At 48.8% G+C, this 26447-nt stretch overlaps 2 protein-coding genes across 3 annotated transcripts in view; one reads left to right on the top strand and one right to left on the bottom strand.

The window, feature by feature from the left end:
* Map3k13 (mitogen-activated protein kinase kinase kinase 13) overlaps positions 1–15127 on the top strand; it is a 140425-nt gene extending 125298 nt beyond the window's left edge. For both annotated transcript variants that reach the window (XM_013114502.3, XM_040751057.1), the window contains 4 exons: positions 2824–3592; positions 6259–6326; positions 6968–7265; positions 9614–15127. In XM_013114502.3, coding sequence (XP_012969956.1) covers positions 2824–3592; positions 6259–6326; positions 6968–7265; positions 9614–9715 — 1237 coding nt within the window. In that variant the 3' untranslated portion in view covers positions 9716–15127. The remainder of the gene's footprint in view (positions 1–2823; positions 3593–6258; positions 6327–6967; positions 7266–9613) is intronic.
* Positions 15128–16303: 1176 nt separating this feature from the next.
* On the bottom strand, positions 16304–22963 carry Tmem41a (transmembrane protein 41A). Its single transcript, XM_005071625.3, has 5 exons — positions 22774–22963; positions 21447–21600; positions 19789–19950; positions 18896–19034; positions 16304–17113 (listed from the first exon to the last, which is right to left on the bottom strand). Exons 1-5 carry the CDS (start codon positions 22890–22892, stop codon positions 16893–16895), a joined length of 795 nt encoding a protein of 264 aa, XP_005071682.1. The 5' UTR covers positions 22893–22963; the 3' UTR covers positions 16304–16892.
* Positions 22964–26447: the final 3484 nt, after the last annotated feature.

Below are 26447 nucleotides of genomic sequence, written 5' to 3'. Positions count from 1 at the left end.
TGCCTCTGCCTCGAGTCCTGGGACTAAAGGTGTGTGCCACCATGCCTGGCTTCTTTACCCTTTTATAACATTTGCTTTATGTTGGTTTAATCTCATATAGAAAATGAAGCTACATCTCTGTAGAATATATGTTTAGCTGTATGGAGCCCCAAGTTCAATGCCTCGCACCTTCAAAAACATCTTAGTGTACCTTTTCACTCCTTTTTACAATTTCCAATTGCTGTGGAGTCTTATAATTTTCAAATGCCAGGGAAGTGGCTGCATCCCAGACCGGTTACTGTAAAGAGAGAGTGTCCTGAGCCTCGGTTTGCAAGACTTGGACCAAGTGCAATAAGAAAATAGGAGGGAGAAACACAAGCCAAGAGTTTGGGGTTTGTTTGTTTGTTTATTTGTTTGTTTGGTTTGGTTTTTTGAGACAGGGTTTCCCTGTGTAGCCTTGGTTGTCCTGAAACTCAGAGATCCACCACCTCTGCCCCACAAGGGCTGGGATTAAAGGGTTGCCCCACCACCATCCAGCTAACCTAAAATGTAGTTTTATCTTTTAAATTTGTATTAACTTAGAAAGTAGCAGGTTTTTTATGGCATTTTCATACATGCTGAGATTTGGTTGACCCTCCCTACAACTGTCCTCTGTCTCCTCTTCCCTACCTCCCGTCTCTGTAACAGGAATTAATAAAATGACCCAGAGACTGATATTGGGGTTCAGGCTTCAAGCTGAATATCAGAATAGCAAAACAGCTGGCCACTAGCTTCTTACCTCTGCCTCAGGCTGAATGGGCCAATCCTGTCTCCATGAGCTCTCACCAAGCCTCAGACTGTAACCTCTCCTCAGCGTGGCTGGAGAATGAATGCCTCTCTGAGACCTTGCTTCTGTCTTATGTACTTCCCTAATGCTGGGATTAAAGGTGTGAGCTATAATTCTCTTTTAGACTGATTCACTATTGTGTAAATCTGAGTGGCCTTGGCTCACAGAGCTCTGTCTACTTCTTAATCCCGAGTCCTAGGATTAAAGGTGTGTACCACCACCTCCTAGCTTCTGGATGCTGGGATTAAAGGTGTGTGCCTGGCTTCTATAGTTTGTGACTGACTTTGCTTTCAGAATCCTCAGGCAAGCTTTAATAAATCATAAATAATATATCACCACACGTCTCTGTGCTCCCCACCCCTGCTTACACCCTTCTACCCCTAATGTTCTCCCCTCCAGACTCGTATTAGATGTATTCTATAACCCTCCACTCCTCTCCCCGAAAGCCTCCCCCTGACTCTCAGGGGCATCTTTCTAATTTCCTGACCTCCACACATGTTCATTCAAACACATTTATCTACATTTGAAGCTGGGATCCACATATGACAGGGAACACGGGGAGTTTATCTTCCTGAGCCTGGGTTACCTCACTTAATATGTTTTTCAGATCTATCCATTTCCCTGAATTTTTCATAATCTCATTTTTCTTTGCAGCTGAATAAAATCCCATTGTGCATGTGTAACTCATTTCCATTATGCACTCTTCTGTTGATGTCTGTGTAGGCTGCCTCCATTTCTTGTCTGTTGAGTAGAGCTTCGGGAAATGTGTGTGCATGTATCTCTATGATGTGGCACGCAGTGCTTCGGATATATGCACAGGAGTGGTAAAACTAGGTCATATGGTAATTCTAGTGTTGGCTTTTGGAGGAGCCTCCACAGTGGTGCACGAGTTTACACTCCCATCAAGTGTAAATAAGTTCCTTTCTCCACATCCTTGCCAGCATTTGGTGTCATTTGTTTTCTTGATGATAGTCACTAAATGAGGTGAGAAAGAACTTCTAAGTAGTTTTAGTTTACATTTCCCTGGTGGCTAAAAGTGTGAACCAATGTTTCTTCAGTGTGTGTGTGTGTGTGTGTGTGTGTGTGTGTGTGTGTGTGCGTGTGTGTGTGTGTGTGTGTGTGTGTACACAGGTGTGCACATGTGTATAGGTGCATTGTATGTGTGTACATTTGGAGTGGAAAGGTCATTTTTGACTGGTGTTCCTCTGATGGCATCCATATTATTCTTTTGAGACTGGCCATCTCACACTGGCCTGGAGTTCATTAAGTAGACTAGGCTGTCTGGCTAGTGGGTCCCCAGAATCTACCTGTCTCTGCCTCCCCTTTTCCCTAACTTCCACCAGCCCCACCCCCAAGCTGGGGTTATAAGACCATGCTACCACACCTGGCTTCTTGTTTTAAACATGAGTTCTGGGGATCAAACTCATTACCGTGAGCTTCTGTGTCAAGTGCCTTGCTGACTGAGCATCTTTGGAAGATGCTCTTTCAGTTCCTTAGCCTTTTTTTTTTTTTGGTCATTTATTTTCTTGTTTGTTTTGGGGGCTCTTTGTGTATCTTCATATTGATCCTCTGTCAGATTTCTAGGTGACAGAAATTTTAATCCTATTCTAAAGGCTGTCCCCTCATTACATTAACTTGTTTCCTTTGTCATGGAAACTTTTTATTTTCATGAGGTCCCACTTGTCAGTTGTTTTCTTATTTCCTGCGTGCCAAGAATGCTTTAGAAGGTTGTGTGGATAGTGAGCATTCTAACATAGCACAACTACTACAATCCTAACCACTAGCGACCACATCATGAGCTAATTCCCAGCCTCTGCTTACATATTGCCATGACCACCATAAGAGCCAAGCAACTGTCTGCTGTGGCAGCTTGTGCAGCCCTTGTTTTGATTTTGTTTTTTTAATAATAGCAACCTCACAGAATTTGTTGTCACCTGAAAATAACATAAGGGCCACTGATGAATATGAATGCTAAACATGTTTTGATGTGTTTGAAACAAGTCTGTTCTTCTTCCCAGGCCAGACCTGTTACGATCTGAAGGTATCCCCAGTGCAGAAGTGGTTCCCACTGCATCCCCTCTGTCTGGAAGTCCCAGAATGTCCACCTCAAGCAGCAAGAGCCGATATCGAAGCAAACCTCGTCACCGCCGAGGGAATAGTAGAGGCAGCCATAGTGACTTTGCAGCAATCTTGAAAAGCCAGCCAACCCAGGAAGACTCACCACACCCCCCTTACCTGCCTCACACTCAGGCTCCGTGCCAGCCTCTGCATCAGCATAATCCCCTCCAGCAGCAATACCAGCCACCCGCTTCTGCCCTGCCTCAGAGCCGCCATCCCAGACTCAATATACATGGGCAGGACATCGCAACCTGTGCCAATAACCTGAGGTATTTCGGCCCAGCAGCAGCCCTGCGGAGTCCACTCAGCAACCATGCTCAAAGACAGATGCCTGGCTCCAGCCCTGACCTCATCTCCACAGCCATGGCGGCCGATTGCTGGAGGGGTTCTGATCTTGAGCAAACCGGACCCTGGGGATGCTGTCAGACAGAAGCCTATGATCCCTGTCTCCAGTGCAGGCCAGAGCATTCTGGGTCTTTAGCTATTCCCACCACTGAGCCAGTGGGAAACAGCCCAGACTATTCAAGTTCACCAGCACACAATCCTCTTTCAGGAAACGCCCAGGGCTCCACGAGAATGGAGGCAAATGGATTCAATGGCTGTCAGTCTGGTATTTCTCATCAATTCACACCCCCAGTGCTACCTCAAAAGACAAGACCCCTTCAAAAGGTAAGGTATGACAAGAGTAGACTGTGTCACTGCCATCAAATAACATCAGAGTCAATCATGTGGTACACATTATAAAACTGGTGTGCCAGCCAGGCGGTGGTGGTGCACACTTTTAATCCCAGCACTCAGGAGGCAGAGGCAGGCAGATCTGTGAGTTCGCAGGCCAGCCTGGTCTACAGAATGAGTTCCAGGACAGGCTTTAAGCTACAAAGAAACCTGTCTCGAAAAATAAAACAAAACAAGATAAAGCAAACAAACAAACAAAAACATTAAAAAAAAAACTGGTGTGTCTTTGGAAAAGGATGAGCCACCAAAATCAGATGTTTCAGATGTTTCTGTTGCTTTAAAGACTTCTCCCTCCACAGTGCTCCAGAGGCTGGCCAGGGAGGATATTTGGGGGATTACTGACCTGGGAGACTGGGACAACCATATATGAAAGACATAGTCAAAATGTTTGCAAACTATTGTCCTAGAACTCCAGTCTTGAGGGACGTCCCAAGGAAGTTTAGGAAATGGAGTGAGCACAATGGCAAACATGGTCTTGTAGAAGTCACAGAGTGAACTGTCACCCCAACATTCCTGCATCTGTTTGGCTACGTAGTCATTTAAAACCCATGCTTCTTAATTCCCTGGGCACCAATAATCTCTACAACATAGCATTAACAGCCATCTTGACCCAGCTAGTTTAAAACCATGAAACCTGTTTGTCTTCCCCATTGGCTGCCTTGCAGTCCTCTGTGGTGTTGGAGATCTAAGCTTGGAAGTCAGCAGTTCAAAGCCAGGGTCGTCCACTTAGCACCTGTGAATCTACCACTGTCAGTGCAAAGGGCCCATTAGTGGACCCTGCCATGCTGGTGGACTTGAAGGCTACAGGGATGAGTAAGTAGAGAGCGTCTAAAATGGTGTCTGGAATGCAGCCTGCTTAATGCTTGCTTGCCTTGCTAAGGTCTCTACAGAGGTTATTGTGAGAAGCCTTTGGAACATGGTAAACCTTTAATCCTAAATGTTGCTTCAGCTCCTCATCCCTGTTGAGGGAAGAAGAGGGAGTAAGATGAGCTTGTTTGGTCAACTAGATACTTCATGGGACAGCTGGTTGATTTGGTCTGGTTTGGTTTGTTTGCGGGTACAGAGTCTTGCTGTGTAGCTCAGACTGGTCTCAAACTCAGAATTCTCCAGTCTTAGCTCCTGCATGCTAGAATTGTAGACATACACCACCATCGGCAACTTGGTTTGATGGGAAGCAGATTCCTGTGCCCCCAGCCATCTTGCCAGCCTGGCTCACTGCCTCTTACCCACAGGGTTCTGTAGCCACCTCAGTGACCAGTTTTAAAGCATTTTCATCTTAGTCACTCCGTGTCACATGTACCTTTGAACCACCCTACTGCCATTTTGATGCCATCTATCGCTCTGCAAGCCCTAGAACACATAGCACATTCTGCTTCATTGGAACTGCACACCCCATAGCAACTCAGCTTCTCTTTCCAAGATGCATTTCTGTGGAGGGTGGGTCTAATGCAACTGCTCATCTTGGCGATCAGGATTACAAACTCCAGCCCTGTCTCACTGGAAACTATTGTAAAAAAAATAAAAATGAAAATAAATAAAATAAAAATAAATTTTAAAATGCATGTCAAAATACCATGAATAAGATTGTGATATTTTAGAACTGGCTTTTAAAAATGTAAATTACCATCAACCTCTGGATCCTTCCCACCGCCCAGTGGGTCCGTCTAAGCTCCTAGAAGACTGTAATGCAGGGACTGTGGTGATGGGGGAATGATAGTTGATCTTGCCTGTGGCTTATTTCCTGCCCTTAGTGCCAGGTGAGGTCCTCCCTATGGGGAAGATTAGCTGTCAGCCGTTCACATATGCAGCCTCTCACATCAGCCATGGAGCCCAGCAACCATCTCCGTGGTCCCAGCCAGAGCCCCCTTGTCCCCACCAACATGCGGACACAGGGAAAATGCATGAAGAATCTTTTTTAATTGAAAGTGATGACTGTATGTACTTATGTAATTATACCTTCAGTGACCCTGTTCTGGAGTTGAGTATGAACAGGTTGTTTTCACATTTAACACTGACATTTAAACACTACATGTCTTCCCATGGCTGTAGTATTAGTGGCAAAGTGATTGATACAGAAAAGAAAAAGGTCCTAGGACCACTCCTAATTACAGGATAGTGTTCTGAATCCAAGACCTCATCAGCTTCCTCTCCGTCAGTCCTCTCTGGGCACTTGCATGGGGGCCTCTACCTCCTGCAGGCAAAGGGAAAGTGGCATGTTTTCTAGCCCCTGGTAAAGGGCCTGTTGTCATGGAAACAGGGCATCCTGCTGCTGAATGGATGTGTTGGTTTAGACTGCTTAGCTTTGGTATTGGGCAGTTGTTTTGTTTGTTTGTTTGGCTTTAAGACAGTGTTTGACTAAATAGCCCAGGATGGCCTGGAACTCAAACTCACTATGTGCCTGGGCTGCCTCGCCCTCTGGAGTGGAAGGATTCCAGTTGTGGGCTACCCTACTGGGATGTGGGTGGGTGGGTTTGAAGTGACCCTCAGCAGGCTATCACTAAACCCTTCAGATGAAAAGTCAAATCTGTCCGAGGTGATGGGAGGTGGGGAAGAGGGAAGCCTCTAAAGCCGATAAAGTGCCTGTCTCCTCCCCCGCTCAGAGTGGAGACGACTCCTCGGAGGAAGAAGGAGAAGTGGACAGTGAAGTGGAGTTTCCTCGAAGACAGAGGTAAGCCCGCGCAGCCTGACCGCGTTCAGAGGCAGGGCAGCTCCAAGTGTGCCGCACCTGGCTCAGCCACAGGCCTAAGGGACATGGAACGAACTCTGACGTCTTCCCACGCCGTGTCTGATGGTCGCCCTGCACAGCAGGTCACAGGTCATCAGATTCGTTTCCAGAGAAGTTCACGAGGAGCATGAATATAGATCCCTGCCACACTCCGGAACAGTGTCCGGTTTGGGAGGGGTGGCATGTATTTGTGGTGACTGCTGGTTTCTAGTGGGCCTCCTTGTGTATGTCTGTCCATGTTGCTGTAGTCAAATACCACAGACGAGGGAATTTATGGGACAACACATGATTCTCCCAGGTGTGGAAGCTGGGCAGTCAGGCCAAGATGGCAGTGAAAGTGATTGCGTTCCTAATCCAGGCTTTGTTCCTAGCTTGCAGATAGCCACCTTCTTCCTGTGACCTCCTATGTGAGAGATGGGTAAATAATAGAGAATTTGGGGAGGGCACAGTTCAGTCCATGCTCCTCTCTACGTCTGTAAATGTTGACTCTTAGTCTTCCTCTTGGGCAGGAGATAACACTCCGGCTGACAGATAAGGCGGGGAGCCACTCCTCCTCAGCTTAAGTCTGTATTTTCCCTTCCCAGACCTCACCGTTGTATTAGCAGCTGCCAGTCATACTCAACCTTTAGCTCCGAGAACTTCTCTGTGTCTGATGGAGAGGAAGGGAACACTAGTGACCACTCGAACAGTCCCGATGAGTCAGCTGACAGACGGGAAGACGGCCTGGCAGAGAAACTAGATGACCTGCTGTCCCAGACACCTGAGGCCCCCATTGAGATCTCCTCCCACTCAGACGGGCTCTCTGACAAGGAGTGTGCTGTCCGGCGTGTGAAGACACAGATGTCCCTGGGCAAGCTGTGCGCAGAGGAGCGTGGCTACGAGGTGGGCGTTTCCCTCTCCTCCTCACTGCACTACGCGCTTCCTGGTTCTTTGGAGTGTAGAGTATTATGCTAGTTTGCTTTCTATTGCTGTGATAAATATTGTGACCAAAAGCCAGTTGGGGAAGAAAGGGTTTATTCCATCCCCTAACTCACCATCCATCGGTGAGAGAAGCCAAGGCAGGAGCTAACACAGACCTGGAGGCAGACACTGCAGCAGCGGCCTCTCAAGATGGCGGCTTACTGCCCTGCTCCCACGGCTGGCCCGGCTTGGTTTTTTTTTTTTTTTTCTTTTGTACAACCCTAGCCCACCTGCCCAGGGAGTGGTGCTACCCACCGTGGGCTGGGCTCTCCCAAACCAACTTAATCAGGGAAACCTTACCTAGAGCTGTTGGCATCCCGGGTTTCCGCACCAAATGTAGGCATTTTGGGTCGGATTTCGGCACCAAATGTAAGCGTTTCGGGCAGATCAGGATGGAACAGGAGTGGGTCAGGTATTCTGGCACTCGGGAGCCAAGGATACTGAGTGTTACACAGCTCAGATGGAGGGGTCCTCTGGCACTTGGGAGTCACAGGATACTGAATGTTACACAGCTCAGGTAGGAAGGTATCCTGGAGCTCCGCAGCCAAGGACCACCACAGGTTGCAGTAAGCTTAGCTGCTTACAGCCCAGCCTCAGGGAAAGGCTTCTCCAGTGTATCCGCTGTGCTCCGGCAGGACAGGGTCTTTCAGCTGGGGATGTTTGCCTAGTGTAGCAGTTTTGCTCGGCAGGAGGTTTCTCAGGCGAAGTTGCTACAGTTCAGCTCTGCTCCTGGAGAGCAGAGAGCCGAGAGCAGAGAGCAGGGAGCAGAGTGGAGTGTAACAACTCCACTCTGCCAAGGGAAGGTTCCCTGGGCAAGTGTTACAGCCCTGCTCGCTCTGCTCTACTCTGCCCAGGGTCACCTCTGCTCCGTCACCGCTACAAAAGAAGATCTTCACCCAAAGCTCATTGAAGGGGTTTATTGGGAGGGAAGAACCCAGGAGAGTGGCTGGAGGGCAGAGGACAGGCTGGAGGGCAGAGGACAGCCTGGTAGCGTGAACAGACACAAGCTGAACAGACCCAGGGTTTATATAGGACTTCCAGGGTAGGGATTGGTCAGATTTCAATGTTGAGCTCAGATTGGCTAGAGCTCTGCTCAGGGATTGGTTAGTTTTTTGCACAGGATTAGGGTCAGATTTGGCTCTGGTTTCAGAGCCAAAGTGTGTTTCTTTCTCTGATCCTTTTTAGCATTTTGGCTCCAATTTTAGGGCCAGGGTGCATTTCTTTCACTGATTCTGATTCCAGGGACAAAGTATGTTCTTTTGGCACTGGTTTCAGGGTCAGGGTACATTTCTTTAGTTCTGGTTGCAGGGCCAAAGTGTGTTTCTTTGGCTCTGCTCAGAGTGTGTTTCTTTGACTGCCCCTTTTCCCTACAAGAGCAGCCTTCAGGCCAGTCTGAGGAAAGCATTGTCTCAGTTGAGCTTTCCTCTTCTCGGAGGACTCTAGCTTGTCAAATTGACAAAAAAAAAAACAGCACAAGTAGGTTCTAGCCTCCAGGTCTTTATAATTTTCAATCAGTAGATGAGATATACACTACCTCCACGATGTAAATACAGAGATGTAGCCATGGGGCTCTCTGAGTAAGAACGGTGTCTCACAAATGAGGCAGAGACATGAAATGTTCCGAGACCCCTTACCCCCACCCCCACTCATCCCATCTGCCAATCCTGTTAATGGGCTGACCGCCCATCCCTCCGTGCCCTGGCTCTCCTCTGGGAGACATTGCCATAGCACAGAAGATACAGTGCTTCTTATATAGAACGGTATGGCCTGTGGAGAGCCAGGAGAGTGTGGTGCTTATAGGTGTAAACCCTGGACTCAGACTGCCTAGATGCAGACCCAGCTACTCTACCTACCTTGGGCAAGTTGCTTAACCTCAGCAAAGGTCAGTTTCCTTCCCTATAAAATGTTTGTGATAGCTGTCAAATCTGTGAGAAGTGATCTGTTTCAGTAGGTGAGGAGACTGGACTAACAGATGTAAAGGACTTAGAGAACGTGGTACCCGGGACACGGAATGCTATGGAAATGGGATGTGAGGGAGCTGGTACAATTGCTTGCCACAGCCACCACCAGCATTACAAACTTTATATAGCTCTTTTCTCCATAAGCTCCCCCAAGAACAGGGCCCAGACTCATTTGTCTTTGTCAGCTCCTATAACACAGAGTGTTCCGCTCACCTTCAGCGAGGGCTGTGGAAGGGAGTTAAGGGCTGTCAACATGCCCACACTGAGGTGTGAAGAAGAGAATTAAGACCTCTTGTCTGAACTTTGCAGAACGCTGTGCAGTTTGGAGACTCGGACTGTGACTCTTCAGAGGGAGAATGTTCTGACGCCACTGTTAGGACCAGCAAGAACTACAGCTCTGCCACTTGGTGACAAGTGCTCTCCATCAGATCTCTCAAGACGCTGGCATCTTGAATCCTCTCCAGCTCTAGACTCCTCCCTCCTGCATTCGTCTGGAAGGAGTGACCCAATCCCAGAAACAAGCCACACTGACAGGAACACGAGATTTGTTAAATCTCTGGGGAAATACCCAAATGATACTACGTCTCACTGAGCGTTCAATCAGGGATGGCAGGGATCTACTGTACCGGATCCTCCAGCTACTATAACATTGATATTTATTTTTGTTGGACATTTTAACACTTTGTATTGTAAAGAGTGAACTATATATGATACACAGACACAATAATTTCTTTACAAAAAAAAAAAGGAAAGAGTCTTTAGAAGCAACACTTAGAATTTATGGGGCTAAGAGGTGTCCCTGTAGCTTGAACATAGGACCAGGTCTTTCGTCCATGCTTGAAGAGTTGTAATGAGACAAACTGAGCATTTAAAACACAATCCAAAGGAAATGCAGCCACATTACATTCAACTGCTTGTCCATGTTAGGGACAGAAATGACCTGGAAGTTGAGTGATCTCATGGCTCCAAAGTGTCGGAGGGCATGTGCTTCCTCTAAGAGGGAAAAGCAAACCGAACTGTGACTGCATGTCTGCAAGCAGTTTCAGCTCTTACCCACTAAGCAGAATCTGGCAGGAAAGTCTACAGTATCATCAAGCCTTGCTCTTAGCAAATGCTTCCTTTCAGAGGCTGCCACTGTCACAACCTTGACCAGTGTGGTCTTTCAGACTTGTGTGCCATCCTCTCAACTAGCTCCCTTTCTGTCCCCCTGTTGGCCACTTCTGTCAGGAAGAGGAAGGGGTCCTGAGTGGGATAAAGGGGTAGAAAAAAGAGCATCTATGACATTAGGAAAACAGGCCTGTAAACTTCCTTTTCAGGGCGGCTGTTCGGCTATACAAGCAGAGGGCACAACTCCTCCCTGGACCCAGGTGATCTATCTACTGGAATCATATTGATTCACACAGAAGGCAGCTAGCATGTGTGTGTCCAGTGTCCAGTCCCAAACCATCTTTATTTTTGTTCATGATCTTATTCTAGCTTTGAGGGCTGTCTATTACTGTAGCATAAAAGGCAAAGGAAGCAGTTTGCAGAAAGGCAAACCGAGAACTGTTTGTAAAAATGCAGGTGTTTTGTTTTTTTGTTTTGTTTTGTTTATTCTGAATCACCACAGTTTTCTTTACTTGGGTTAGGAAATTTGTAGAACAGCTGATGCTAAGCAGGAATTAGGATTACTTTAGTATCTCAAAAACACGTGATTCTTCCTGTATCCAGAGTCCTAGGCTATAAAAAGTACCCCAAGGTACTTTGTGGAGTGTTGGCTTGAAGCAGGAAGAGGCCTAGATTATAGGTGGGCACCAGCATTCCTGGCTTAAAGGTGTCTAATCTAGAATTTGTGTACACACCCATTTGCCTGGTCTCTGTGTCTCCAATGCAGGCTTCTGCCAAATCCACACTGGCTGGATTCTGACACCACATCCTATAAGGATGTTTGGTATTAAGACATTCCAAAACCCCAATGGAAATGGTGCCCCTACTGGGGGTCACTGACTGCATCATCTAAAAATGAAAAGCAGGAGGGGATGTAGAGCCAGTCTTCTGTTTGAGCCCTCCCTTGTTTACACTTTATGTTGAGTCGTTGATTTTAAAATTTAGTGTCCATAATTTATAGCTTGTAGAAAGGATAAAGGAACATGTTTAACTTAGAAAGCAGTATTGTTTTGTTAAATTATTCCATTTTATATGAACTGTAGCAGGACTACACAGGAGAGCTTAAGTTATGGCATTATTATCCTTGTTGTTTCATTTTATGTTGTCATAATTTTCTGTTGACCAGAAGGTGTGGCTTATGATGTAGCACAATGACTGTTTCTTGATAACCGTGAATTATTATGGACTTTTGTGGGCCTAGTGAAGGTCTGGAACTGCCCTCTGGGATGCCTGGCATTCCTCGGTATATTCCCTGAATTCCTGAATACAGCAGCAATGGTCTGAGGAGATGGGCTCTGCCCTGATGTCCAATGGGTACACTGTGATTTTTGTTTTTTACTTGATTGTAAACCCTGAATGGGCAGATGACCAAGTAGATGACCAAGTAGTTCCAAAGTCTCTAAAGTTATAGACTTTCTCAGCTGTCTTAAAAATAAAACCATGGCACTCTAGTAGAGACAAAGAGATGTAATGCTCAGACAGTGAGTTTCTGTGGGGGCTCATGAAGTAGTTTCCAGCGTGGACAGCAAAGCAAGTCATCTCCTGCCCGCTAGCCCCACACGCTGGGAAAGACAGAAAGACTGGAAGTGTGTAATGGCAGCCGTGAGGTGCTTCTGCAGCAGATGTGAGTTCTAGGAGCTGGAGGCACTGGGGAGTCACAGGGCTGGGGAAAGGCATCAGAGGCAGCATTCTCTCATCCCTCAGCCTCAGGTCCCTTACTCCTCGGAACTGAGATTCTTTCTGTCCAACACAAAGCAGGGCCAGCTGTTTGTGCTGTTCCGTGCCCACCTTCAGTGGCAGCAGAGAAGTAAGAAGGCCAACTTCTGTCTGGTGTCCTTCAGTGTCGGTCCTCCCAGGGAGCCCACCCGATACCTCAGTCTTCATCAGCATCCTGAATCCCCATCCCTGTCTGTCACAGTAAGGCCACCTTTATCTAGACCAACTAGTATAGGCATGCTAGGGGGATGGTGTTGACTCCAGTCAATCACTGTATTGTCAAGACATGAATAAAACCCACACTTTTGAGTAGAATTATGGTTCTAAGCAGGGTTGGAAGGGAAAAGCAGTCTCTCCCCTGGCTTTCCTCCACAGCCTGCTTTGTAGGGGCCAGGACACTGAGACTGACTGTTTCTGTGACAACATCATAGTCCTCAGAAGTGGAGAGCTCAGGGACATGAGAGCCAAGTGCTGCTAGCCACTACCACGCCTTGGTGCTTCGAAGAACTTGCCAGACCAACTTCAAGCTTCGTGGCTGACTACAGGATGAGTGTCTATGCTCTTTGGCCATCTGCTTTTGACTGACTACCAAGAGGGGTTTCATTTGTGTACTGCCCCCAAGCACTGGATTTTCTTTCGTTTTCTAGATCATGTCTGAGTAAGAGTCCCTCTTCAAATTGCTTAGCACAGGGATGGAGATGCATATGTCCACTTTGAAACATGCCTGACCTCTGAGCTAGCTGCAGGACTGTGGAAGATCTGCCCAGGACAATGACGTGACATTGTAAGGTGACTTGGTGGCCTGCTTGAAGACTGAGTACCTTAAGCCTTTTTAGTTTCACCAACTTAACCCTGGAATTAGTCATTTTGAGTAAGTACTGTCTAGTACTTATTCAGGGCCCCTTTGTGTCAAGCCATCCCCCTAACCTCCTCTAGGTGATGGAGGTGATGGCTTTGGAGTTCCTGTCACTATCTCAGGGTTGTCAGTGTTCCCCACGAGGTAGCATTGACATCTTCTCAGTGGGAGTGTTCCCATTGATTAGTGGTTTACTGTTTTCTCTCATGCCCTGATATCCCAAAGTTTTTCATTGTAATTTTTTATTCTTGGAGAACTTCATACATTATACAGTGAAATATGATCATATTCACTCATTCCCCCTGCATATCCCACCCGGAACATCCTCCTCCCAACTTCATGTTTTTGTTCGGGTTGTTGTTTTGGTAGTGTGTGTGTGTGTGTGTGTGTGTGTGTGTGTGTGTGTGTGTGTGTGTGTGTGTACAGGGACACCCACTGGGGGAGCATGGGAAACTAACAGTGAACCTCTTCCTCAAAAGAGTGATTCTCTTCCCCAGTAGCTGTCAACTGCCATAGCTCCTCAATAGGAATCACCTTCCCACATCAAATTCTCTTAAAAAAAAAAAGAAAACTTTCTAGCTGGGTATGGTGGCATATTCCTTTAATCCTAGCTCTGGGAGAGGCAGAGACAGACAGCTCTGTGATTTCAAGGCTAGCCTAGCCTACATCCAAGCCAGCTAGAGTGAGTTGGTGAGACCCTGTCTCAAAAACAAAAAGTCAAATCCAAGGAATTCCTGCCCTACTCCACATATACCGTGCTTATTTCTCCAGAAACCAAAACTCTATCATATGACACCATGGACTGACTCCGCACTACACACCTCGGGTAGTATCATTTACTGAGCACCGTATTGCTCCCTGATGAGCCTTGCTACAGCTCAGGGCCACTCATGGCAGCATCTGGAGCGCCATTCATGACTTGGTGCAGTTGGTGTGCGGATTGTTTATTAACACAGCTCTGAGCTCACAACTGTTTCCTAAAGATGATTCTAGACCTTGAGTTCCCCGATGGGCAAGCACAGGACCATGCCAGACATCTCCTTATAGTCCCCAAGGCTGACAGGGGCATGCCATGACCAAGGCCACTAGCCTTTATTCTCTCCCTTGGGACTGCAGTCCAGTTGACTAAGCACCAGTGGCATCTCTTCACCCACACTGAACTGAGCCAGACGAGCACGTTCCTCCATGTCTATGAACTGGAGGTTAGGGTGTGCAGTCCGTTACTTGCTTCTGCCCAAAATGCTGGGAGAATAATGTGAACTTTTTTGTCAAGATTTCTCTTCAACTGTCAGTATGGATTCAGTGCCTTTCCAGGCAGCAAGGTTTTTCTTTGCTGATGCCATAGAACAAATGTCCCAACGTGCTTACCTCCCTCTAGCCTGGCCCACTGGATGTGTGTGTTCGCTTATCTGCGTGGCTTAGGTTGGCACTGCAGATGGCTGTTCAAACAAGAATGAACTAGGCTGCTGAGTGAAGGATCTGGTGGGACCCAGAACATTTCTCAGGGACAGGTGGCTGAGGAGGATCGCTGTCAGAAACAGGGAAAGGCTTTGGCAAATGCCACATGGCGAAGGCGTGTCAGCAGGAATTCAGGGGCCACGTCCTCAGCATATGGCAAGGTCACTGTCAGGAAGCTTCCAGCACAATCACAGCCCTGCCTGCCAGGGCCCCTATACAGCACTGGAGGTCACTAGTGTCTGGCCAATGGCCATGGTCCTCCGTGGCTACAAGCTAGAGGGCCCAGCCACATGAGCAAGCTCTTAGGAAAAGGTTATCTTGACCACACCACCCCAGTGGCTCTCCACCTCTAGAATTCCACTTCCCAGAGGATGAGTCTTTTTTAAATGTATGTATGTCTGCCCCATCCCTCCTTCTCTTTCTCTCTGATTATTTATTATAATAACTTGAGTTCCTGCTGATTTAGAGCAAATGAATTTCTTTCTTGTACCTAAGTCTCAAAGTGAACTCCCTTGTCTCCTGGAAACTCCCGGGTCGCAGGCTCTTTGTCGTGTTCAGATACTGGCTCTGGCTTTGTACCAAACAGCAGTGGGAACAAGAATGATTATGGAAACAAACCAATGCATGAAATTAAAAAGTATACCTTATGTTTTTCTGGTCCTGTCTTTTCCTAAAGGTGCTGTTTGTGTCCTACAGGCTGCCCCGCCAGGGTTTTCAGGGAGAGGCAAGCTGGGTTCTGCAGCCAGGACTCTTACATTTCAGGGACAGCTGCTAAAGTTGCGGTTTCCATTGTCTTGAGTTTTCCCATAAAGGCTTAGACAGACACTCTGCATCTCCCTGAACCATCTGCTGCCACTCCTGCAGCTGTCCTGTTACCAATGACATCACGCTTAAAGAAGCCAAAAGAGGCAAATGAGAAGCCGGCATAATTTGGTCAGAGGTCTGCTGAGAATGGAAAACTAAACCAGTCTTTAGGATTATATCTTTCAGCCAATCCTGGTCCCTTAGGTAAGGGTAGTTTTGAGTCAGCAATGTATACAGACAAGCTCTGTGTTGTCTTCACTGCAGAACATGTATGTCCCTGGCTTTCGGAAGTCCCTTCACCTGTGAGCTTCACCTGTGCACAGTCCTGCTTGGACCCTGCCAGGGGAAAAGGACACACATACAAAGGGGGAGAGAACCCATCTTCTCTCTTTCCTCCTCTATTCCAAAATGCTCCGGAACCACTGGCTTCAAGTGTCGTCTCCTCATCACCCCCTCGTTAGGAAGGCCTCTACTGCACATTTTTTATATAAAAGCCTTAAAGCCATGACATGGAAATCCACTATTACTGTGGAGCCCGAGTATGCACAGCAGGCCTAGACAAGGCCTTGGCAAGACTCTTGGCTGAGCCCACGCTTGGACAAACACACCAGCCCAGCCTGTGATGCCTTAGAGCAGCAGTTCTGGTGAGTCCTTGTCATGAGTTGTTCCCATGAGGTCCAAGCCCACAGAGCTATCTGCTCAGGTGCCAAGGTCCACAGCCCAGTGCCACAGCTGGAAGATGCAGTGACAGCTGTGGAGGACAAGACAGCCAGGCAAGCACACCACTTTGTCCTCTTTCAATTAAAGAGCACAAATCCCTCAGCTGTCCTTAGCAAAGACAAATACAACATACAGGGTGTCCTGGCTGACAGCCTCCTGCACTGACGTCACTCTCACAGCAGGAGGCGGTAGAAGGAATTCCCAGGCAGAAAATATACAGATGGCCACTGGATTCATGGCAGAGCCTTGGGACAAGGAGTGGAGTGGGGGTATGATTTCCTCAGAACACATTCAAAACATGCAATTAAACATTCATGTTTAATTATGTTTCATTCAACTTAACTCTCAAGACATACAACACGAGGAGCTTAGACATAGAAATATCAGCGTGTGAACAGGGGTATTACAGGAAACATTGCACTCAAGCTGTGTGTGTAAGTCTTGTGTCCCTTGTGTCCCTTGGCTTACAGAGAGGTAGATCATCAGCAAAAAGGTAGAGAAGACACTCTTCAAGAGACTAGCAGGGACTAGAATCCTGTCTGGTGTGATAGCCACAGGGACTTAACCAGAGTACCTGTCACACAGCCTGTCTAAAAGGCCACCAGCATCTTCTCCCAGGACATCTCAGGGAGTGGCAAGGGGCAAGCCGGACAGATTGAGCCCTCTGCCGTTGGATAGAACCAGAACAATATTTTCTAGAAAGCAGTCCATTTCACAGAACCCTGAACAGGACTGGACCCTCAAACAGTGCCTTCTAATCGGCCTCTGAGCACACTAAACTGCCGCTCAGATCACTCTTTGAGGGAGTTAAAACACAGTGAGGACAGTAAAAGGCCTGTCACACAGATCAGCAGCAGAGTCCAGGGCTGTGTAAACATGGAACCTGTATCACGCATCCTTCCTGCCATCTAGACGACTAGTGTTGCTTGTGTCACTCAGCGCCAGGTGCTTCCTGCTAAATTTCTTGATGAGGGCTCCAGGAACCAAAGCAACCAGGGCAATGGCCAGCAGCTTCAAGACAGTCTCCCAGGAGAAGAGAGCATCCAGAGAAGTGAGTGTGGAGAGGATGGAGCCTGTCTGCACACAGATGAAATTGTATGGGATCAAACCTGGAAAAAGGAAAGTGGAGATGGTCCATTAATGGGGAGAGGGGGTAGAAACAGCAGTAGATGATGGCCAGGGAACCAAACAGTGACTCCAGCTGTCTGTCCAACTCTTAACCCCTAATGTTCTATCCCTTCCTTTTCTCCCTGCACTTCCTATACACACGGGCCTTATCCAACAAAAGGCCTTAAGATGGGCCACACAAATATATATACATTACAATGAGGAAAATTTACTACTCACGCAGAAAAAGATAACTACTCTGAGTGCACTGAGAAATGCTGGAGTCCGTGCACCTGCTGAAGGTGGGACCCAAGAGCCAAACCAGAGATAGGAAAGGTGACATGAAATTTTCAGTGTGTGTTAAAGTGTTTCAAAACCCAACGAACAAGTTTCTTCAAAGTACAACTTTGTAATGGTCTGCACTCTAAGAAGTCAGCAAGGCTCTGGACTCCTGAGTCTGTCTGGTAGCTAGACAGCAGATGGCATAAAAAAAACAACTCCTTAGAGTCAGGCTTGGTGGCACATGCTTATAATTTCAGTAATCAGGAGGCTGAGGCAGGAAAATAGCAACAAATTCAAGGTGAGCCTGGACTATATGCTGAGCTTGGTCTCAAAAACAACAACAACCAAGAACCCTGTAATGTTTAAGGAAAAAACAAAACAGCTAAGTCAGACATAATGGTGCACACCTTTAGTACCAGCACTCAGGAGGCAGAAACAGATGGATCTCTGTGAGTTTCAAGACTTCTTGGTTTACATAGCAAATTGAGAGCCACCAGAGCTCAACAGCAAGACCCGCTCTCAAAAAGAAATCATAAGCCAAGTGTAGTGGATGCCTATAATCCTAGCACTTGGAAGGCTGAGGAAAAAAACTGAAAGTTTGAAGCCAGCCTTGAACACAGCCATATCACAAACAAATAAGACAAAACCCCCTCCTGGGTTTCTGATGGGCTGGGACCCTGATAAACCTCACTTCAGTGAAGAACACGGGAGATAATGATCAGACCTTTCAAGGTCACACAGTTGGTCCTCAGGAAGGAACTCTGTCTCCAGAGTCTGTCTGCACTGCTGTCACCTGGTAATGACGTGCTTTTAACCTCCGTTAGCTGAGGCACTGGGGCCCTCAGCAAGTTGCTGTAAAAACGGCTGTGGCCAGCCTCCTCCCATTTCTCTCAGACATTCCTATTAATAGCACCTGCCCACTGCACATCCGTTAACTCACGTAAGCCCCTGAGTGTCATCCCCACACACCTAAGAAAGGCCTGAGCATCCCCCCCTGGTTTAAGGTGGGGGAGGTGGCTTACTGCAGAGAGAAGGTAACACTACAGATGGGTGGGATGTGATCGCCTTAACTCGCTCCTAACCACAGGTCTAACCTAGTTATGCAATTTCCTGAGGCAAAGCATGGCCATGCCATTCTCAGAAGATGGGAGCTCCCTGATGCCAGTCCTGCCTAAGGCACCTTGGTGAAAGGTGCCAGAAAGGAAGTCTTTGCTCTACGCCAGCAAGCCTGCTAAGACTTCTTGGAGCCAAGTCATGTGGTCTACAGAGATGATTCTTTTCAATCCCAGTGCTCAGCACCTGCTGGGCACACAGGAAGCCTAAATGTGGACATAGCATGAACAATCCTTAGTTGTCCCAAAAGTACTGTATGGGTTTCATGTTCAAGCATCAGCGTAGACTGCTTCAAGGGGCAGGCCTGAAGATGCTGCCGGCAGGCACCCACATGCCAGTGGCAAGTGACGGAGGGAGGGCAGCCTCCACCAGCCCCTCCCCCATCTTACCGATCAGCACTGAGAAGAAAAACTGCACGATGGGGATGTTCAGAATCGGGGCCGAGAGGTTCAAGAACCAGTTTGGTGTCATGGGGAAGAGTCTGAGAAACAGCAGGAAAAAGAACAGGCTGCTTCTGTTCTCCTCCACCTGCAGAGAGAGCCCACCGTCAGGAGCAGAACGGCTCTCCAGCTCACTCCGAAGCTGGGCAGACAGCTCCTTCCCAACTCCTCCCTGACACTGGGGAAGATTTCCCCCATTTTGAAAATACAAGTGCCAGCTGGACATGGTGGCTCACACTTATAATCCTAGCACTCAGGAACTCAGGAGGCTGAGACAGGAGGACTTCCACGAGTTTGAGGCTAGTCCCAATAAAAACAAAAACTGGGCTGGGGAAGATTGCTCAGACAGTAAAATGCCTTCCCTGTCAGCATAACGATCTGCATTTGATCGACAGTACCCATGCCAAAAAAACAAAAAGCAGCCTGGGACCGTGGCACAGGCCTGGGATGCCAATGCTGGGAGCTGGGAGCAGGGACAAGGCTTGCTGGCCAACCAGTCTAGCCAAATCAGTGAGCCCCACACTCAGAGGAAGAGTCTGCCTTCCACAGTGCTCACACACACACACACACACACCCCAACACACATATATGCACAAAATCACTAAACAGCTGAAAATCTGAGGGGTCAGAAGCCTAACTCAAAGCCACAGAGCAAGTAATGACAAGAGCTGGGACTGGGATTTGATCACAGGTCTGTGCTTCTGAAAGACATCCAATGAACATTCCCAGCTCCCAGGTAGGGTGAAGGAGCATGGTGGGAAAGCCCTGCTCCTCGCTCCTCTCAGATCGTCAGCTGATGCTCAGGGACCTGGAGCTCGGGCGCGCCCCACCCTCCACCTTACCTTCCTCTGCAGCAGGGCCACTTTGTCAGGGAAGTAGGAGACCAGCAGCTGTTTGCCGAAAACACTGGAAAGCAGGTAGCAGCATGTGGCGCCCACTGACGTCAGCACACAGCACAGCAAAAGTCCCAGCCATGGCCCAAACAAGGCCCCAGCCAGGACATTCTGCAAAGAAAGCCAGCCCTCAGCCATGAGAACATGTAGCCGCTGCCTGGAGTCTGTGCACTGCCTCCCTCACTTCCAGTGGTTTCCATGGCCAAAACCCAAGGCCCACTTTAAAGAGGAAAATGAAAACACGGAACTAGAAACAGAGCCTTGGGCTCCTCACCCATACAAAGACAAGGCCTAGGCTCAGTGGGCACTGACAGGTGGAACAGGAGATTAGGTGCCCACGTGACCTGCCTGTGGCGAGGGGCACCAAAGAGGGGAGGTGAAGCATTTTCACTATTGTGCAGAGCATGAATGTACCTCCAGTAATCCATGTAAGATACCTTCTTTGTTTTCCATCTGATTAGCAAGCTCACACTGGGCTTCCGTGTTGGCCACAGTCCCAATTGACCTTTAAAGTCTGGCTTCACACAGATGGAAAAGTTAATTAAAACTTCACAAGTGCAGTTTGGCTGGTGAATAGCATCCTGCCTCAGAGCATGGGAGGGGGGAGGGGACACGATGGGGAGGGGAGAGATGGGGGGGGACGACAGATGGACACAACACACCCATTATCCCAGCACTTGGGAGGCTGAGGCAGGAGGATTGAATTCAAGGCCAGCCTGGCCTAGCATGTGAGTTCCAGACCAGTCTGTGCCAAGAGTGAGACCTCATCTCAACCATGAACTGAACAGATGGCTCGGCCCCTAAGAGTGCTTCCTGCTGTCCTGGAGGGACCAGTGTTCGGGTCCCAGCACCCACACTAGGTGGCTGACAAGTGCCTGGGACTCCAGCCCTGACCACCACCTGTACACCTACCCCCAGACACACATGTACACATGAATAAACCTTCTAGAAAGCATGGACAAGTGAACACACAAACGAGGGATCAAAGGCAAGCAAAGAGCGAGAGGGGCCCTGGCAGTGAGGCTGTGGCTTGACACACGTGATACATGTGACACATGCTTGGCCGTGAGTCCTAAGTGGCCCTCCCCACACCCTCTGTCTTGTGCTACCCCATCCCGTGAGGGAGACAGTCTCACAACCAAGATCCCACCAAGCAGGATTAAAATGCTCCCTGATTCTGGGTGTGCAGCCCTTACCAACCTAGGCTATAGAGCACCCAGGAGCAACTGGTCCTGCCCTGAAGCAGGATCAATTCAAGGGGGAAGTCAGTCCAGGATCAACCAAAGGACTCGGCCCTGACTGCCAGCATCCAACTCCCTCTCACAGAAATGCTTGTTCTTCTCCCCGTTTCCAGACCCCCCCCCCCCCGGTCTGCCTGGGTAGATTTAAGCTGAACCTGGAGTAGGAAACGGTGCTGGGGAGGAGAAGGAATGAAGGAATCAGGACAATAGGAAGCCTGGAGAATCACTAAGTACTGAATGCCCACTCGGGCCAGCCTCCCTGCATTCATGTTTCATTTCATCCTACCACACAACTAAAGGGGCGTCCGAGGGGGTGGCCACACTTTACAGAAAGGAAGCCAGCTGGAAAGAGGGCAGGACACTGACCAGGAAACTGGAGCCAGGGATGGCAAAGCCCTGTTTGTAGAGGTAGGCACTGCAGAAGAGCAGGAACACATAACCCTGGTGCTCCTTCCGGTACTCTCGAAGGACCTCGGAGAGCTCCCGCAGCTCGGCCAGATCTGAGGGGAACCACAGTGACCTAGGGATTGGAAAATCAGACGGAAACATGGATGCCGGAGAAGCCTGGTGCCTAAGAAAGTCACTCTCGATGTGTCGTCTTTCTAGAGCAAGTCTATAAACATGTAATCTGGCCATCTGGGATGAACTCCAGATGACAGGACCCAGTATAAGACAACAGAGGCAGACAGGAGAGCCCTGGCTTGGGAGCAAGACACCTGGGCTGGCATCCCTACTCTGCAACGCTCCAGTTGTGTGACCTTGGAGTGTTCATGAACCTCGTTTTCCTGGCCTAAATGGGTCTGGTGCTGGATGGCCACTGAATTCCCTCTTCACTTATTCAGGGGGTGTAAGATGGAAGCCCACAACCTCCTTCACGCTGAGCATGACCTCCAGCACTGGTCGGAATCCCCAGACTCTTTTTTACCTACTCCAAAGAAGTAACTATATTCATTTCCAGGCAAGTGTTGAACATCCAAAATTACCTTCCTTTCAAGGAGACCCCTCCCCAGCAAGCCCAGAACTATTTAGACACCGTGTTACCCCAGATGTACTAGGCAAAACAACAGTTTCAGCATTTAAAATGATTCCCCGAAGAAGTATATCTCGCATCATAAATACAGCTTTCTTGATAATAGCAGGCTTGAAGCCAACCCTCCCCTTTCACCCTGCTCTAGACCTGGAGCAGTGTGAATCCCGTCCAAGGGTCACAGTACAAAGACTACCCTGCCTCTGCCATCTCAACAGCTCTTTACTCCAGCAGAGATAAACTATGAGCAACCCCTTCTAGTTCTCCCGAGTACCTCTGACATCCGGTAAAAGACAATGGTTACAGAAAACAGCTGTCCTGCCACTCGCCTCTTGATAATGCGACTACGCGCCAGGCACACTTCACGCAGCAACCGGGAAACGCGTCCGCCCGGCAAATCTACTGCCACCTCCTGACTCGCTCGAGTATCATGGGGGACAGGCAGGCAGGAAGAGGACAGACCGGATCATAGCCTCGTAACCCGAAGTCCGGGCTGCACCTCTCAAGATGCGCTGGTGTGGTAAAGTGGGTTGGTTGAGGAAGGAGAGCCACGGCGGCCGAGATGGCTGCGACTGGAAGGCGACCGCGCAAGCAGAGAAGCCCCAGCGCATCACCGCCAACTCTCCGACCTCCGCCCCAGCCGCCGCCCCACGCCCTCGCACTCACCGGCCTTGGGGCTCCTCGGCCGATGCCAGCCTCGGCCCCACGGGCAGCCGCGTGGACAGCAAGTACAGCGCGAAGGTGCAGCCGCCGAATACCAGGAGCAGGCCGAGCAGCGCGCGCATGCCGCGGCCGGGACGGAGAGCGCGCTCCCCGCGTGCCGGCGCTGAGCCCTTCCCGGTGCGCCGACTGGGCGGGCGGAGCGCGTTCGTCGACTGACGAGGGCGTGGTCTGCTCAAAGCACCGCCCCGCTGCGCTGAAGACCCCGCCCCCTCCAGGGACTGTGCTGCCTGCTAGTCTGTGTGCTCCTGTACCATCTCTGCACTGAGCTTCTTCAGCTCTGCCGCTGCTGCTTCAGAGCTGGGAGATCTAGGGGTGAGTTGTGAGCCTGCCACAGCCAGCTTGCAACATGGTGGTCAGACAGTCTGGTCCATAGTCTGTCACACAAAGCAAATGTAGCCAGCAAAGGTGGAACTGGCACCTAATGGGTACTCACTACCCCCAATCCTCATAAACACACTTGAGTATGTATCCTTTTTTTTTTTTCTTTCTTGGTTTTTCGAGACAGTGTTTCCCTGTGTAGCTTTAGAGCCTGTCCTGGAACTAGCTCTTGTAGACCAGGCTAGTCTCGAACTCACAGAGATCTGCCTGCCTCTGCCTCCCGAATGCTGGGATTAAAGACATGAGTCACCACAGCCCAGCTCAGTATGTGTCTTTTTTTTCCCCCGAGACGAAGTTTCTCTGTATTATTTTGGAGGCTGTCCTGGAACTCGTTCTGTAAACCAGGCTGGCCTCAAACTCACAGAGATCCGCCTGCCTCTGTCTCGGGAGTGCTGGGATTAAAGGCATATGCCACCAACGCCCAGCTCAGTATGTGTCTTAATGGATGAAAAAAACTCAGTGTTATGGTCCTTGGTCAGGAGTGAGCATATCTGATTCTTAGAAAGAGTCTGTGTTGCTGGATGTGGTGGTCACGTGATTGATTCCCACCCTTGGGGAGGACCCAGAGCTCAGTCATCCTTAAATACTACAGAAAAATCCAGAAAGGGGCAGCATAGGAGGGTATCGAGAATGACATCCCCCAAAAGAAACCCCTGATTCAGATACCCAAAACTAGTGTGGCTCTCAATTGTGTGGGTTCTGAAAGAGGTGAGGTGTGGGTTTGCTCTCCAGGATGAGCAAGTAGACAGAAGAGCCAGTGAGCTGTCCCTAGATAAGACAGCCTTCAGGGAGCCCCGGAGCTTGTGAGAAATGAATGAGAATAGACATCTTGGAGAGTGCTGGAAGACAGGTTGCGGCATTAGCGCTTCGATAAATTATAGGTGGCAGGAGAGGCCTGGAAGCATTTAATAGGAATGATCCCACTAGCCAGACATGGTGGTGTATGTCTGTAAGGCCAGCCCTTGGGAAGCTGAGGCAGGCCGGACACTGTGCAGGCGGCCTGGGTTTACAATGAGAAGCTGTCTTGGAAAACAGGGAGGGGGAGGGGAAAGATTCCATTCTCATCTGAGAGTGTCTACATGTCAGAGCAAGTGGAAGTGCTCTAAGTTAACAGTAATGCCCTGGTGGGAAAACAAAACAAAACAAGGAAGGGCCACAGCAGTGGAGACAGAACAAGAGGGACAGGCTGTGCGGTGGAGGCATGAAGGGACAGCACATATGACTGACATGTTGGGGAGGACTTCAAAGGGCCCAAAGACATAAAGCACCTCAGAGTGTTTCTTGGTGTCAAATGGGGAACATGAGTCAAAATCATGTGAGAGTACAAAACTCTAGCAACTAGCCATGCAAGAACTGAATCCACAGATATTCTTGGCACACGCTCTCGGCACCCAAGTAGGGCAAAGGGCCCAATCCTATGTCAGATAGACCATTGCCTTGTGCCTCCAGCAAGGTGACCCATGATGATGGGAGCATATGAGGAACATGATGCTCATGCCATGAGCCAAGACGCAAAGAGACAAAGAGACTGGCGTCCCACAATGACGTGGGACGCTCTCTGCAGTTTTCACTTGCTAAGGGCTCTGCTTGCTACCTCCCAAGAGTCTGCGTGCATCCGTGGAAGAAGGGAGTGTTCCAAGAGCATGGAAGAGGCAGTGTGTGCTGGGCCTGGAAATGGGGTCTGGGTGGACTCCCTAATGTGGGGACATAAGAGCAAAGACTGAATGGTGGGTGCCAGAGAACTAAGGAGCTGAGAGTACACTCAGATTTAATTGTGTCACTGATTTGGGAGTCAACAGATACACAAAGGAGGAAAGGCTAAGACAGCAATGGATCCCAGCGCTCCTTGGCGCTAGGCATGGTGGCTCACGCCTGCATAATCCCAGCACCAGGGAGGCTGAGGTAAGAAGATTCCAAGTTCAAGGCCAGACTAAGCATCATAGCAACACCCTGACTCAGGAAAACAAATGTTTCCAGAGAGGAGAAAGGTTTGGGGAAGTGAGTTGCCACCCCTTCAGCTCCCTTCGCCTGTCCATCGCCATTACCTGAAAGTCACTGAAACATATTTCCACTCCACAACAGACTTCCTTTCCTTCATTTCCCCATTCATTCATCAATTCACCCATTCATCCCATAGCAGCTACTCAGGGCCTCAGCTCAGTGCTGTGCTAAAACCAGGGGGTCCCAATAGTTCACAATTTGCTAGAAATGCCCATTTCTGACATTTGCACGCTTATTTTGGCCCTCTGGAGTCAAGGGAAAGATGACTAGTGGCTATACTAATTAGGACCAATAAAGACCTCTGAAATCAAAGCCCTTTGCCACATGCACTGTGCTCAGAAGAAATCTGAGGAGCGCCACAGGGTCTCCTCCGCCCAGAGTTCAGCCATCCCTCCCTTAAACAAAGCAGACTCTTGCCAAGTAGGAAGGCCTAGAAGATGTGTAGTACTGTGGTAGCTGTCCTTGACTGTCAACTCGACAACATCTGGAATTAACTAAAACTCAAATGGTCGGGCACACCTGTGACTGATTTCTTTCTCAGTAAGTCATTTAGATTGAGAAGACCCACTTTTAACCTGGCTCTTTGAAATGGGAAGATCCACATCTTCTCCTATGCTAAGAATGTGAAAGGAGGAATCTTGCTTTCTTTACTTGCTTGCTCTCAATGGCAAGTCTGCTGTGGGATAACCCGTCTGTGACTAGATGTCACTATGAGTGGTTTAATAAACAAGCTGACAGGCCAATAGCTGAGCAGGATGCAGTTCGGCGGGAGAGCCAAAGTGAGAATGATGGGGTGAGGAAGGGCGGAGTCGGAAGACCTGCCTGTCGGACGGAGAATGAGTCTGACACACAAAACGGGGTAGGGGTAAAAGCCACAAGCCTCGGGGCAGCAAAGAGACTAATAGAAATGGGTTAAATTGTGAGAACTAGCTAGTAACAAGCCTGAACTATTGGCTGATCATTTATAATTTATGTTAAGTCAGTTACTTGGGAAGTGGCTGCCAGTTATTTGGGAGCAGGTGATGGGGACAGGAAAACTCCACCCACACAGGTCCATTTCCTTCCCTGGCATTTCTGTCTACTTCTTTGACCTTCTGTCGTATACAGAAGATCAGCTGAGGCATCCAGCCTTATGGACTGAACAACTGCTGAATTCTAAGACTTTCTGTTGGTAGACGGCCATTGTTGGAATAACTGGACCACAGCCAATAAGCCATTCTAATAAATCCCCTTCATAT

Source organism: Mesocricetus auratus, unplaced genomic scaffold (genome assembly GCF_017639785.1).
Source record: "Mesocricetus auratus isolate SY011 unplaced genomic scaffold, BCM_Maur_2.0 Super-Scaffold_100008, whole genome shotgun sequence".
Lineage (NCBI taxonomy): Eukaryota > Metazoa > Chordata > Mammalia > Rodentia > Cricetidae > Mesocricetus > Mesocricetus auratus.
This window is presented reverse-complemented; position numbering and strand designations above follow the sequence as displayed.

Bases quoted from the DNA above. Each gene is read 5' to 3' on its own strand.
- Tmem41a (XM_005071625.3), bottom strand. From the start codon at position 22,892: ATGCGCGCGCTGCTCGGCCTGCTCCTGGTATTCGGCGGCTGCACCTTC. The intron at 19,951-21,446 runs GTCAGTGTCCTG...CTTTCTTTGCAG, and splicing joins TCCCTGGCTCCAGTTTCCTG to AATGTCCTGGCTGGGGCCTT. The intron at 19,035-19,788 runs GTAAGGTGGAGG...CTCTCTCTGCAG, and splicing joins TGGCCCTGCTGCAGAGGAAG to GTGGAGGAGAACAGAAGCAG.